Source organism: Chroicocephalus ridibundus, chromosome 5 (assembly GCF_963924245.1).
Source record: "Chroicocephalus ridibundus chromosome 5, bChrRid1.1, whole genome shotgun sequence".
NCBI classification, from domain to species: Eukaryota; Metazoa; Chordata; class Aves; order Charadriiformes; family Laridae; genus Chroicocephalus; species Chroicocephalus ridibundus.
The window spans coordinates 5503376-5517088 of record NC_086288.1 but is presented as its reverse complement, the minus strand read 5'-3'; the positions used below and the strand labels follow the sequence as shown (position 1 = coordinate 5517088).

General features: G+C 63.6%; 1 protein-coding gene and 1 long non-coding RNA gene across 3 annotated transcripts; one reads left to right on the top strand and one right to left on the bottom strand.

The window, feature by feature from the left end:
* The first annotated feature begins 286 nt into the window (after window positions 1-286).
* LOC134516141 (glutathione reductase-like) lies at window positions 287-1787 on the top strand. Its single transcript, XM_063336050.1, has 4 exons — window positions 287-748; window positions 828-959; window positions 1163-1296; window positions 1473-1787. Exons 1-4 carry the CDS (start codon window positions 523-525, stop codon window positions 1620-1622), a joined length of 642 nt encoding a protein of 213 aa, XP_063192120.1. The 5' UTR covers window positions 287-522; the 3' UTR covers window positions 1623-1787.
* Window positions 1788-8558: 6771 nt separating this feature from the next.
* On the bottom strand, window positions 8559-9971 carry LOC134516266 (uncharacterized). 2 transcript variants are annotated; one of them, XR_010071269.1, is made up of 4 exons: window positions 9790-9971; window positions 9477-9665; window positions 8907-9072; window positions 8559-8694 (listed from the first exon to the last, which is right to left on the bottom strand). It is a non-coding gene; the product is annotated as an uncharacterized LOC134516266 (long non-coding RNA). The 2 variants fall into 2 exon arrangements; XR_010071270.1 differs by having other exon boundaries at window positions 9477-9586.
* Between the last annotated feature and the right edge of the window lie 3742 nt (window positions 9972-13713).

Genomic DNA, 13713 nt, shown 5'->3' with positions numbered 1-13713 from the left:
AGAGTTCCTATGGGTCTCTGGTGATGCAACAGGTCTCTAGAGTTCCTATGGGTCCCACAGGTCTCCAGGGGTCCCACAGGTCTCCAGAGTTCCTATGGGTCTCCGGGCGGTCCCAGGGGTCCCATGGGTCTCTGGAGTTCCTACAGGTCTCCGAGGATGCAACAGGTCTCCAGAGTTCCTATGCATTTCTGGAGGACCCGCGTCTCCAGGGGTCCCACGGGCCCACAGGTCTCTGGGGATCCCACAGGTCTCTGGGGGGTCCCACAGGTCTCCGGGGGTCCCACAGATCTCCAGAGTTTCTACGGGTCTCCGGGGGGTCCCAGGGGTCCCATGGGTCTCTGGTGTTCCTACAGGTCTCTGGGGGGTCCCATGGGTCTCCAGGGATCCCACGGGTCTCTGGTAGTCTCACAGATCTCTGGGGTTCCCACGGTTCTCTGAAGTTCCCACAGGTCTCCGGGAATCCCATGGGTCTCCAGGGATCCTGCGGGTCTCTGGAGCCTGCCATAGGATGGTGTTCCCACCATGCCACCCCCCCATCTGCGAACATGGTGGCCACCGGCACAGGTCCCCCATGGGCATCGCTTGTCCCATCCCACCTGGGCCACGTTCCGAGGTGTCCGCCATTTCCCACGGCAGGGTGTGCAGGTGGACGCCAAGGGCCATGTGGTGGTGGATGAGTACCAGAACACCACCAGGAAAGGGATCTACGCCGTCGGGGACGTCTGCGGGAGAGCCCTCCTCACCCCAGGTACCGCGGTCGTGTCCCCCTCCCCAGCCCCTCAGCGCTGCCCCGCGCCGCAGCTCAGGCTCCCTGTCCCTCCCTGCAGTGGCCATCGCGGCCGGCAGAAAGCTGGCCCACAGGCTCTTCGAGGAGAAGCAGGAGTCCCGGCTGGACTACCGGGACATCCCCACCGTCGTCTTCAGCCACCCGCCCATCGGCACCGTGGGCCTCACGGAAGGTGGGGACGGAGAGGACACGGGGTGGGGGGCGGAGAGGATGGGGACGTTGTGGCTCCGAGCTGCTGCTTTGATGCTTGAGGAGACCATCTGAGCTCCAGCAAGCGGTCTGAAGCCTTGCAAAATGTGCTTTGACTCCCTCTTTATAAATGCCTCGGGGACACGGCGCGTCCCCTTGACCTACGTGCCGTGTCTTCTGCTGCAGAGGAGGCCGTGGCCACGCACGGCAAGGAGAACGTGAAGATCTACAGCACGTCCTTCACCCCCTTGTACCACGCCGTCACCCAGAGGAAGGGGAAGTGTGTCATGAAGCTGGTGTGCGCTGGCAAGGAGGAGAAGGTGCGTGGAGGGGAGCGGGGGGGACAGCCGGGCGCCGCAGGGGGCTGGCCGTCCCCTTGTCCCCTGCTCAGGCCAGGTCTTGGGGTGGGATCCAGCTGCCCCAGCACCAAGCCTGGATTTCAGCCTGGATTTCTCCGCTCCTGGGTCCCATCCGGCCTCTGGCTTCTTCCCCAAAGGTGGTGGGATTGCACATGCAAGGGCTGGGCTGCGACGAAATGCTGCAGGGCTTCGCCGTGGCCATCAAAATGGGGGCCACCAAGGCCGACCTGGACAACACCGTGGCCATTCACCCCACTTCTGCCGAAGAGCTGGTGACGCTGCGCTGAGGCGGTGGGCGCTGGCCGCCCCAGGGACGGCAGCTGCAGCTGGGGAAACCTTTTTAGATGTCTTAAAAAAAAATGCCTTAACGTCAGGCGGTTGCCTGGAGAGCGTGTCAGAATCCGTGTGGCTTGCTTTGGAGTGGAAAATAAATACGGCGATGCTGGCAAACATCACGCTGTTCCTGCCTTCCGCTTTGTGGTGCCCATCTCTGTCCGCGCCCAGCTGCGGAGGGTGGTGGCACGGTCCCTCAGGGCGGTTTGGGGGAAGGCTGCTGGTGGCCGGGCTCCTCCTCTACCGTCCCTGTCACCGGGTGCGTGCGGGGAGCAGCAGAGCGGGGCAGGACGGCTGGGTGTCTGGGGTACTCGTGGTGGATCCCAGTGGGCTCTCTCTTCCGCCGCGGGCTCATGGAAGGGCGCAGCAGCATTGCCATTGGACATGGATCCATCCGCAGCGCTGTTGGATGTTGATCCATCAGCATCGCCATTGGACGGGATTCCAGCAGCATCGCCGTTGGAAGTGGATCCCTGGGCATCGCTGTTGGATGTTGATCCGTCAGTGTCGCTGTTGGCCATGGATGCATCAGCATCGCTGTTGGATGTTGATCCATCAGTGTCGCTGTTGGCCATGGATGCATCAGCATCGCTGTAGGACGTGGATCCATCAGCATCGCTGTTGGATGTTGATCCATCAACATCGCCGTTGGACGTGATTCCAGCAGCATCATCATTGGACATGGATCCATCAGCATCGCCGTTGAACATGGATCCATCAGCATCGCCGTTGGACGTGGGATCATGGAGGAGCTGCTGGGCTGACCCCGCTGCATCCCGGGGGCTTCCAGATCCCCTCCGCTGCCCCGTCGCTCTCTGCTCTTCATGGCCGCAGCTCCCGAGCTCTCAAAGCTTGAGGTATCTTGAAGCGGGTGAGGGCGAAGCTGGCCAGGAGAGCTGGGACACGGCGCTGGCTGAGGAACTGCTGGCTTCTGCTTTGCTTTTGCTAGAAAGAAATAGTTTAAATGAAATCGAAGTGTCTCTGAGGTTGAAAATTCCCTGAAACCTGCAGAGGAGGCGAGTGGCCCAAGGAAGGGGAGGCTGGTGTAACAGCCCCAGTGTCTCCATCCCAGCTGGAAAAACCATAGCAGGCAAAAAACCACCCCTGCCCAGCCCCCCTGACCCCATCAGCTCACGTTTAAAGAGCGTATTGGACTCCCACGGGCTAAAGTTCTTTTTCTTTTCTTCTCTTCCTTTTCTTTTCTTTTCTTTTCTTTTCTTTTCTTTTCTTTTCTTTTCTTTTCTTTTCTTTTCTTTTCTTTTCTTTTCTTTTCTTTTCTCTTTTCTTTTCTTTTCTTTTCTTTTCTTTTCTTTTCTTTTCTTTTCTTTTCTTTTCTTTTCTTTTCTTTTCTTTTCTTTTCTTTTCTTTTCTTTTTCCTCTCCTCTCCTCTCCTTTCTCCTTTCCTCTCCTTTCTTTTCTTTTCCCTACTTTTCCCTTTTCTTTTCTTCTTTTCCCTTCTTTTCTTTTCCCTTCTTTCCTTTTCCCTTCTTTTCTTTTCTTTTCATTTTATTCTATATTTTATTTTATTTTATCTTATTTATGTTATTTCAGGCACGGTTCAGAGCGTTTGGGCGATTTCTCCCCCGCTTCGCGGCCAGAGGGGTCACCACAGCGCGCAAACGCCCCAGCGCAGAGAGGCGGGGAGGCACGGGCACGGGCAGGAGCCGAGCGCCCGCAGAACCTTCCTTTTTTTGGGTTTTTTTTGGGGTGAAATCGGGCAAAAAGGAAAAGCGGCGGAGTCAGCGGCGGAGTCAGCGGCGGGAGCGGGGTCAGGCCACGCCCCCTCCCGCCGCGCCCCCGCCTTGGCCACGCCCCCGCCGAGACTCCGCCCCTCCCCGAGGGACGGGGCCGCGCGGCGCATGCGCGGGGAGCCCGGCCGCCATCTTGCCTCGCGCCGGTACCTCAGCGGGCGGCCGCCTGCCCCAGGTGAGCAGCGGGAACGAGCGGGGCCCCGGGGGGGCGGCTCGGGGCTGAGGAGGGGGCCCCGGGCTGGTGAGATGGAGCCCGAGCTCGGGGGCCGCGGGGGGAAGAGGCACCCGCGGGGTTTGGGGTGCGGGGACGGCGCCGGAGGCGGGGGGGTCACAGCGCCAGGCCGGGCTCAGCCGGGTCTCGGGGACAGGAGCCGAGCGGTGCGGTGAGACCCGGGCACGTAAAACCCACCGAGTCGGGGTGTTCGGGGCTTAAAAAAGGGAGACCAAAGTCCCGCGGTTTTGGGACCTGAAAACTCGCTCAGTGGCTCGAGTTCCCCTGATTTTCCCCCCCCGGGTGTCCCCGAGCCTCCGCCGCCGCTTCTCCCCGGGCAGAACCGCCCCCGACCCCGCTCCCCGCCGCCGCATGCCCGGGCTGTCGTCCCGGCCCGCGGCCAACGGGGGCGGCGGTGGCGAGCGATGGCGTCTGACCGATGGCCACGGGCCGGGGCGGAGCGGGCAGCGCGGAGCGGGCGGGCGGCGGGACCCGGGGCGGCCCCGGTGGGCGGGGCGATGCCCATAAAAGGAGCGGGCGGGGCGAGGCCGGGGCCCGGACACCCCACGCCCCCACGCCGGGCAATGGCGCCCGCCGGGACGGAGCCGCCGCGCTGCCCCCCGGCCCTGTCCCGCTCCAGCTTCCCCCCCGAGGCGGTCGGGAACCGGGGCTGGGGCTCCGGGCCGGTCTCGGGGCGCGGAGCCGGCAGCGAGTCCCGCCTTCCCGCCCGGGACAGCGTCTGCGGCGGCTCCGGCACGGACCGAGTCCGGCTGGGGGGGACCGGGACCGGCTCGGCGGGGCGGGGCCGGGCTCCCGAGCGGCGCGGCCCGGGGCCCGGCGGGACGGAGCTCCCTTCTCCCCGCAGCGGCCGGAGCCGGGCTCGGCACGGGAACGGCGCGGGGAGCACGGCGGGGAACGGTCCGACCGGGGAGGGGATGGGAACGGGGGCTGCCGGGGCGGGACGGGCCGGGCAACCGGCCCCCGGGGGCTGAGAGCCGCCTGGGCTGTGTCGCTTCCTTGTGTGGGTCCTTGGAGCCGCGTTATTACTGTTAGTATTGATATTTTATTGTCATTGTCTGTGTCGTTATTGCATTGTTATTGTGCATGTCTTTCTACCGATGTTATTGTTATTATTTTTTATTATTGTTGTTATGATGATGATGTTCTCTGCCGTTACTGTGCTATTAAACTGCCTTTAACTCAACCCACGAGTCTTTTTCCTCCTCTTTCTCCCTCTTCTCCCCACCCTCCTGCATGGGGGGGGTGAGCAGGCAGCCCCCGGCCCCTGCTGGGGTTAAACCCTGAGCCCGGGGCGAATCCGGCAGGTTTGGGGCTCCGGCACACGGAGCCGGGACACAGAGACCACGTCCCGCCTTTTGGGGGCTTGAGACCAGGGTCACTGCCGTGGTTTGGGCCACGGGGACAAAGGAGAGATGCTCTCCTGAGGAGAGGGGGGAAGAGATGGGTGATTTCAGAGTTCAGCTCCTTGGAAGGGGCTTAGCTAAAAAGTGAAATTACTAAACAGAAAATCGGTGCTGTTTCACCTCAAAGCAGGACAGTCGCTAAGGCAGGTTTGGGGCTCAGAAAGGGAAACTTGGTGCTGAGTCTGGGGGGCTCAAAACTGGGCTCGTTTGGCCAGTTTAGGGCTCAGAACTTAAATCCAGAGACTAAGTCCTGCGTGTGTTTAGGGCTCATGGGCCGGGCTCAGAGCTCGGAAATACGGACCAAGTCCTGCGTTTTGGGGTGGGGGGGCTTGAAAGCGGGGTCCTTGGGCCAGTGTTAGAGCTGAGAAACAGGGACTGAGTCCTGCCTGAAACTGGCATCGTTTGGCCAGTGTAGGGCTCACAGAGACTAAGTGCTGTGTTTTGCAGCTCAGAGCCAGAAACTAAGTGCTGTATGCTTGGGCTCAGAAACAGAGACTAAGTAGGGAAGTGCTGTGTTTTTTGGGGGGGCTGGAGTGTCAAAACCAGGCTCAGAACTGAGAGACAGAGACTAAGTGCTGTGTTTGGGAGGGGGGTGAAACCGGGCTCGCTTGGTCAGGTTCTGGGCTCAGAAACAGAGACTAAGTGCTGCGTTTTGGTGGCAGGGGTGAAAGCCAGGCTCATTGGGCCAGGGGGAGAGTGAGAGATTAAAAGTGCTGCGTTTTGGGGGCTGGAAACAGAGTCCAAACCCTGTGTGTTTGGGATGGGAGACAGAGACTAAGTGCTGCGTTTGGGGGACTCGAAACCTGGCTCCTTTGGCCAGGTTTTGGGCTCACAAAAAGAGACTAAAAGTGCTGCGTTTTGGGGGCTTGAAATGGAGCCCAAGCCCTGTGTGTTTGGGGGCCCGTAAACCAGGGTCACTTGCCCCGTGTCAGAGGTGAGGAGGAGAAACTAAGGGCTGCGTTTGGGGGGCTTGAGACAGGGCTCGCTTGGCGAGGTTTTTGGGCTCACAAAAAGAGACCAAGTGCTGCATTTTTGGGGGCCTGTCAGCAGAGACCCAGCCCTGTGTTTGGGGGCCTGAAACCTGGCTCATGGGGCCAGTGTCAGGGCTCCCCCAGACAGCCCAAGGGCTGCCTTTGGGGGCTGCAGCCCGGGCTCCTGTGGCCAGTGTTAGAGCTGAGAGACAGGGACCGAGCCCCGGGTGTTGGTGCTCAGGAACAGAGGTCAGTGCCCGCCTGCGGGGGCTCGCAGCAGAGCCCCAGCCCCGGGGGGGTGCGTGGGCTCCAGACAAGGCTCCGGGGGCCAGTGCTGGGGCTCGGCAGAGCCACCGAGTGCCGCCGTCGGGGGCTCGGCCCCGTGTGCCCGTGTCCGGGCCGGGCAGCACAGCCCGAGTCCCGCCTTCGGAGGGCTCCGGCGAGAGCCCCGGCCCCGCTGGGGGCTGCAGCCCGGGCTCCCGGGGCCGCCGCGGGGCTCGCACCGACAGCCCGGCCCCGCTTCCCCTGGGGGACCAGCCCCCGCCCCGCCGCCGCTTCCAGCCTTTATTATTCCGCGCCCGCACGAAGCCGCCGCCGTTTTCCCGTGCCCGGCCCCGGCAGCCCCCGGCTCCCCGCGGGGCCGGGCCCGGAGCCCGGCGGGCAGGAGCCGGCAGCGCCGGACTTGGGCCCCGGGGCCGCTCCCCGCCAGGCCGGGCCCGGCCCCGCAGCGCGGCTCCTCCGGCCCGCGGCGCCGGGACGGGGGCGGCCGGGCCGGGCTCGGGGCAGACCGAGCCCAGCCCCGACCCCGCCGCGGCCCCGGGACCCGGCACCGCGCGCCCGCGAGACCCAGACCCGCTCCCAGAGCCAACACCGGCCGCAGCAGCAGCAGCTTCAGCCGCAACACCAGCCCCGTCCCCAGCTCACCAGCCCCGGGAGAAGACCCCGCGTCCGCACCCACCGCTCCCGCGCTGCCGGCGGAAGAAGCGGCGCGTGCGCGGGGCGGGGCGGAAGGGGCGGGGCCTCGGGGCGCGTGCGCGGGGCGGGAGGGGCGGGGCCTCGGGGGCGTGCGCGGGGCGGGGCCTGGCGCGGGGGCGGGGGGCGGGTCCCCAGGGCGCGTGCGCGGGGCGGGGCCGAGGCCATTTGGGCCCCGCCGGCCGCCGTCCCTGCTCCGTCTCTCTCCGCTCGTTCTCTGCCGGCGGCGCCGCCCGCGGCCCCGGGGCGGCAGCGGCCGGGCCGGGCTCCCCCGGCGGGGCCAGGTGAGGCGCGGGGGGCTCGGCCCGCGGCCGGCAGCGGAGGAGGGTCGGGCCGGGGCCCGCGCCCGGAGGCTCGTCCGCGCTGCCGGGGTCTCGTCGGAGGAGCCGTCGGGGCTCGGGGCGCCGGGGAATAAAGCCCGGAGGGCCGGAGAGCGGCGCCCCGGGTCCGCCTGGCGGGTCCCCCCGTCTCGTCCCGCCCGGGGCCGTGGAGTTCGGGGCTTGTCCGGGGCTGCGGGGAGTCGGGAGCCGGTGCCGGGGCTGAGCGGTGGGTGCTGGGGGCCGGGAGCCCCGGGCCGGGCCGGTTGTGGGTGTCGGGGCGGCAGCGGGGGGTTGGGGATTCAGGACCGGGAAACGGGTCCGGTTTGAGCTCAGAACCGGGCACTGGGGGGGGATTTGGAGCTCAGGACCGGGACCTGGGAGCAGATTCAGGGCTCGGGACCGGGCGCCGGGGAGGGTTCGGGGCTCAGCGGGGTTTGGGGCTCAGGACCGGGGAACTGGGGGCTTATTCAGGGCTCAGGGCCGGGCACTGGAGCGGATTTGGGGCTCAGGACCAGGTTCAGGCTCAGGACCGGGAGCTGGGGGCAGGTTCGGGGCTCAGGAGCAGGCACCGGGGGGTGGTTTGGGCTCAGGCCCAGCTTTGGGGCTCAGCTGGGCACCAGGGGATGGTTCAGGGCTTGGGTCTCCCACTGCGTCCAGCTGGGGGTTTGGGAACAAGCTCTGGGGCGGTTTTGGGGCAGAGCCCGGGGGTTTCTGCAGCCCAGAAAAAAGACTAAGTCGTGCGTTTTCTGTGCTTGAAAATGCCGGCGGAGTCCTGCGGGTCTGGGCTCAGAAAAATGACCAAGTGCTGCGTTTTTGGGACTTGGAAACGGAGGCTCAGTCGTCTGTTTTCAGCCCCAAAACCGTGGCCCGGGAGGGGGGCCCTTTGGGCGGTGGGAGGCAGAGGGGGGTGGGAGGGCGCTGGGGCCCGGGCGGGAGGGGGGGTAGGCAGGGTGCGTGGACCCCCGCCGGAGGTGGGGGTCCGGTCGCGTTGTTCCCCAAAGTGCGGGACGCCGGCATGCACCAGGCCGAATTAAACGTCTGAGATAGTCTCTGGGCGAAAAGGCACTTTTCCCACTTCATTTGAGAGTCCAACTGTTTATTCACCGGACTAGTCATTGAACAATAAACATGCTCATTAGGCAACACGTGTACAATTATGACAGTTCATATTCATATACAGGCCATGACAGTGATTGATTTACGACCTGGCCAAAAGCCAGGAGCAGTTGAACAAGCACAAGCTGTGATGGGCTGGGGCTGGAGCCAGAGCTGGAACCACCCAAGAGCTGGAGGCGAAAACGAGCTGGAACCATCAATGGGCTGGAGCCAAAACTGCCCAGGAGATGAAACCCAACTGGAGCCCACCAGGAGCTGGACCTGAAAAAAAAAATGGGTGCAGAAAGTAAAACATCGCTGTGTGATCAACACTGTTTCCAGCACAACCCCAAACAGCCCCGTACAAACTACTGTGCAGAAAATTAACTGTGCCCCAGCTGAAAGCAGGACAGAAACAATGACCTGGGGCTGCAAACGAGCTGGAACCGTCCATGAGCTGGACCAGAAACAAAATGGGTGCAGAAATAACCAACCTGAAGGTGCAAATGAGCTGGAGTCACAACAAGCAGGAGCTGAAATGAGCCAGAGCCATCCATGAGCTGGAGTCGCAACGAGCTGGAATCGAGCTGGAGCCGTCCATGAGCCGGACTGAATCCAGAGCAGACACAAACAGGAGCCGCAAACGAGCTGGAGCCAAAACTGGGGAAGAGAAAGGAAAAAAAACCCAGTAAATATTGTGGGTTGAGATAAAGGCAGTTTAACAGGACAAAAAAGGAAGAAATAATAGCAATAATAATAATACTAGCATAATAATAATAATGATGATGATAAAATATCCAAAACCAAGTGACACACAGTGCAGTTGCTCACCACCCGCTGACCCGTACCCAGCTGTGCAAACTCTGCTCAGCAAAAACTAAACCATCCCTGTGTGACCAACACCGTTTCCAGCACAAACCCAAACCAGCCCCGTACCAGCTACTGGGAAGAAATTAACTGTGCCCCAGCCTAAACCAGGACAGGAACAATGACCTGGGGCTGCAAACGAGCTGGAACCGTCCATGGGCCGGAACAGAAACAAAATGGGTGCAGAAACCACCAACCTGAAGGTGCAAATGAGCTGGAGCCACAAGGAACAGGAGCAGAAACGAGCCAGAGCCATCCATGAGCTGGAGCCGCAAGGAGCTGGGGCTGGAGCCGTCCATCTGCTGGACTGGAACCAGCGCAGAAACAAACAGGAGCCACAAATGAGCTGGAGCCAAAATCGAACTGCGGCCGTCCAGGAGCCGGACCTGGAACAAATGGGAGTGAACCCACAAAAAGAAACAAACGGGGGCCCAAACGGAGCTGGACCCGAAACAAACGGGGGCCCAAACGGAGCGGGACCCAAAACAAACAGGGGCCCAAAGAACCGACCTGAAGCCGTACGGAGCTGGAGCGGTGCCGTCCTCACAGGTCTCCGGGGGGGCGCAGGCCACGCTGTCCCCCGTCACGGGGCAGGCGGCAGCATCAGCCTCAGCGCAGGCAGACCGGCTCCTTCCCGGGGCTCCTCACCCCACGCAGGTCCCGGTGTGGCTGGGGCTCCTCCGTCCGTCCGTCCATCCCTGCAGAGGGAGAGAGGTGGGACAATCAGCTCCTGGTGGCACTGGGACGGACAAACCTGCGGCTGCCCAGGCACGGGCAGCTCTGCCCGGACCCTCGGCAGCAGCAGCCCGGCACCGCGCACCGGAGAGGGGACGGGACACCAGAAATCTCCCGTTTCTCCCCAGAAGGGTGGGTGACAGCCACATCTGGCTGAAAACCTGCCCACGCAGCAGCGTCACAGACCGACTCCAGCAGCCCCAAGGTGGGGCCGGGGCCAGCACCGGCAGCACGTGCCCTCCCCATCCCCGGGAGCCGAGTGTCCTGGTCCCCCCGCGCAGCTCTGGCTCCCCTCCCCGCTGCCCCAGGGCACTCACCTCACCGGGCACAGCCTCCCCCGCCCTGGGGCCACGCTCCACGCCTGGGCACCGGGATGAGCCTTCCCCGCACGTGGGCACAGCCACGGGCATCACCGGGGCCACCAACACCTCCCGAGGGACCAGCAGCTCTGGGATGGCATCGCTCCCTCTGCCCGGCTTCACCATCCACCGACGGGGCTGCAGGAGCCGGGGTGGGTCCCTGGAGTGGCCTCTGCTCCCACCGCAGCACATTTTGAGCTAAAAAAAAGATTTCAGGTAAACGCACAGTTTCAAACAGAGCTCAGAGCCACACCAAGGCCCTGCTGTGGCAGTGCCCTAACGCTGCCCTCCCCGGGCCATCTGCCTGCGAGGATGACGCTGGGCTCTCCCCAGCTCCGGCAGCGCCCGTGCTGGGCTGGAGCGGTTTGTCCTCCCGGCAGCCGCTCTGGAAAAGAGCTGCAGAGAAGAAACCAGCCGGTGCCTGCACCGGGAGGAGGGAGCCCGGCAGCAGGAGGGGTCACCGGCCACCCCAGGAGACCCCCAGCCCCAATGAGTCCCCTTCTCCCCCGGGGACAAGATGTGAGCCAGGCCCAGGAGCTGCCGGCGTCATCGAGTGAGGATTGATCCCATGGTGGAAATCGGGAGCTGCAGGGGACCCCCAGCCGCTGCCCCCCGAGAGGGGACCCCAGAGGGTTGGTGCCGAAACCCGCTGGGAAAGTCACCGGGCCCCGGCCAGGCACCGCGGGGGATCCCGCACCAGGGAGAGGGAAACGGAGCACTCACCGCGGCTGCCTGCGTGAGGCCCCGGAGCGGAGGAGCGGAGCAGGGCCCAGCACCGGTCCGTCCATCCGCACCCGGCCCGTGCCGTCCGAGGAGAAAGGCTGGAACACAAAGCACAGACTCACCGGAGGAAATACCGACTCCTGCACATGAGGCGTCCCAGCCAAACTGGGACTCCCCAAACCCGGGGTTCTCGCACCCTTCACACGTGCAGGTCCAACACGTTTCACTCCTCACTGGCACCCACCCTGCCCATTGCTGATCACAGAAAATCCCGGCACAGCAGCTCTATTTCTGCAGCATCCTCGCTGCTTGGCTGGATCCCGATGCCCCTGCAGTCCGTCTGGCCAGAGCCGCTTGTCCGTGACACCAGCCGATGCCGGAGGGTTTCAAAGCCTCGACAGAGGGGCTGGCTTTACCTTGGATGTCCTGGGGCGTCCGTTGTCCTTCAGGGACAGCTCTCCGCTTCCACACAGCAAAGTCCTCATGTCCAGGGCCAGGACGTCCTTGAGTTTGTTGTCCTTCAGCACGAACACCACCCACGTCTGCACTGAAGTCCACCACATCATCAACTGCAGTGTAGAATAGGAACCAGTACAGTATAGCAAAGTTAATACGCTTTTATATGATAAAAGACCGACTGATGTATCGTTAGGGAAGGGCATTTTCTTCACACTCCCCAGGCAGGGGGGCACACGCAGCACATGCCACCCGCTGGGCTCCCCCTCGGCCCCTCAGAGCGAGTCCTGCAGGGAGGAGTCAGCCCCCGGGACTTTGTCCGAGGGATCTGCAGTGGCCCCAGACCCCCAGGAGCTCCCTCCACTCCCACACCCCGAGCAAAGTCACTGCAGCCGCCACCAAAGTCCTCACTCACCAGCGGTGGGAGCAGCTGTGGCCTCAGCCGGTTCCCCCGATGCCAGCAGCCCTGCGAGCGAGCGGCCGTTGTGCCCGGCAGCTCCTGGAGCCACAAAACATCACGGCCAGCAGCCAGTGCCGCGTCTGTCCACGGTCACTTGTGGGTCCTGGCAAAAACCCAGCGACCGAGAGACTGTGTGGTCAGGCACACAGACGGGAAGGGCTCGGAGAGCGACGGGGACAATAAAACAGTCCATTTCCTGGGGGGGAAAGAAAAGCGTGGTAAAAATCAATGCACAAATACAACAACTGCCGTGCGAAGTCAAAACTTTAACTTTTAATCTTAACCATAACCATTTAATTACATAAACCATTAACCATAAGCATTTAATTACACCCTTGACCTCATCAGAAACCCCTACAGAAAGGCAGAAAGGCTCCTCTGGTGCAGGTGACCTGCAGAAATGCCCCAGCGGTTCCGGTCCCAGCCCTGCTGCCCCCAGCACCACAGGGGACATGATACCCCCCAGCCTCGGCCCTGCTGGGAACCAGCTGCAGCCCCTGGGGTTTTGCAGGAAGGAACAAAAACCATTCTTCCAAGTAACAGCCAATACCTGAAACTGAGAAGCAGAAGAAACTGTGGACCAAGCCAGGCAGCAGCAGACAGGTGGAGCCAATTCAGGTGCCTCCAGCTGTTGGTGCCTCTCCTCATGCCTCCTGGTACTCACTGGGATTAGGGCAGTATCCAGCACCTCTGCTTCCCCTCTTTGGAGAATCCCTGGAAGTTCTGAGTCCATCAGCCACCCAGTGTGTGCGTTTGGGTGCCAAGACCATGCCCTGGTGTCCCAGGAACGCCCCGTCTGTGCAGCCCAAACCATCCTGGCCTGTCCAGGGCTGGAAACGGGTGCAGTCCAGAGCTATCCATGTAAAATGGCTCATTTTAGGATCCTAGTGAATCCAGCAGTACCTCTATTACACGGGGACCATAAAACCTGCACCAAAAATGTGTTAACTCCACCAAAGGAGACCTCAGACACAGCCCCCAGCATTGCCCACCCACGTCCCCCAGCCCCCAAGAGCCCTCCCGGCCGTGGCCCCCACCCCAGAACCCACACAAAGTCACTACCGACCCCCCAAAATGTGGTACAGCGCAGGTTCCCCCTGTGCAGGTTGGGGACCCCCCCAGAACACAGACACAGGCCCCCCCGCCGACCCCCCGGGGGTGTTCCCAGGGGACGGGTCACCCACAGCCACCCCACGGGCCTGGCACCCAGGGTCCCCCCCTGTGCACGGGGACCCCGCACCCCCGGCCGAGCCCCCCGGGGCTGCTCCGGGATAGAGCCGCCCCCCCACCGCCCCAACCGGGGGGGCCCAAACACCCTCACCCCGGGCCCCACCGCCCACACAGCCCGACCGGGCCCCGGCACCCCAACCCGGGGGGGGAAAAAACCCACCCCGGGCACCCCTCAGACCCCGAGCGGGCCCGGACACCCCCCACAAGCCGCGGCCGGCCCCAACCACCCCCCGGCCCCGACCGGGCCCGATCCCCCCTCACCGCGGCCGGGCCCGGGACTCGCCAGGGGCACTGTGGGACCCCAGGGTCGCCCGGAGACGGGCCCCGAGGGCCCCGGGCCCGGCAGGGACCCCCTCTGCAGGCAGGGACCCCCCATTGGGCCGGGACCCCCCCCCCTCTCCCCTCAGGGCGCCCCCGCCCCGCCGAGACCTCCGCGCGCCGCCCGCTGCCTCGCGCTGCTCCCGCCGCGGC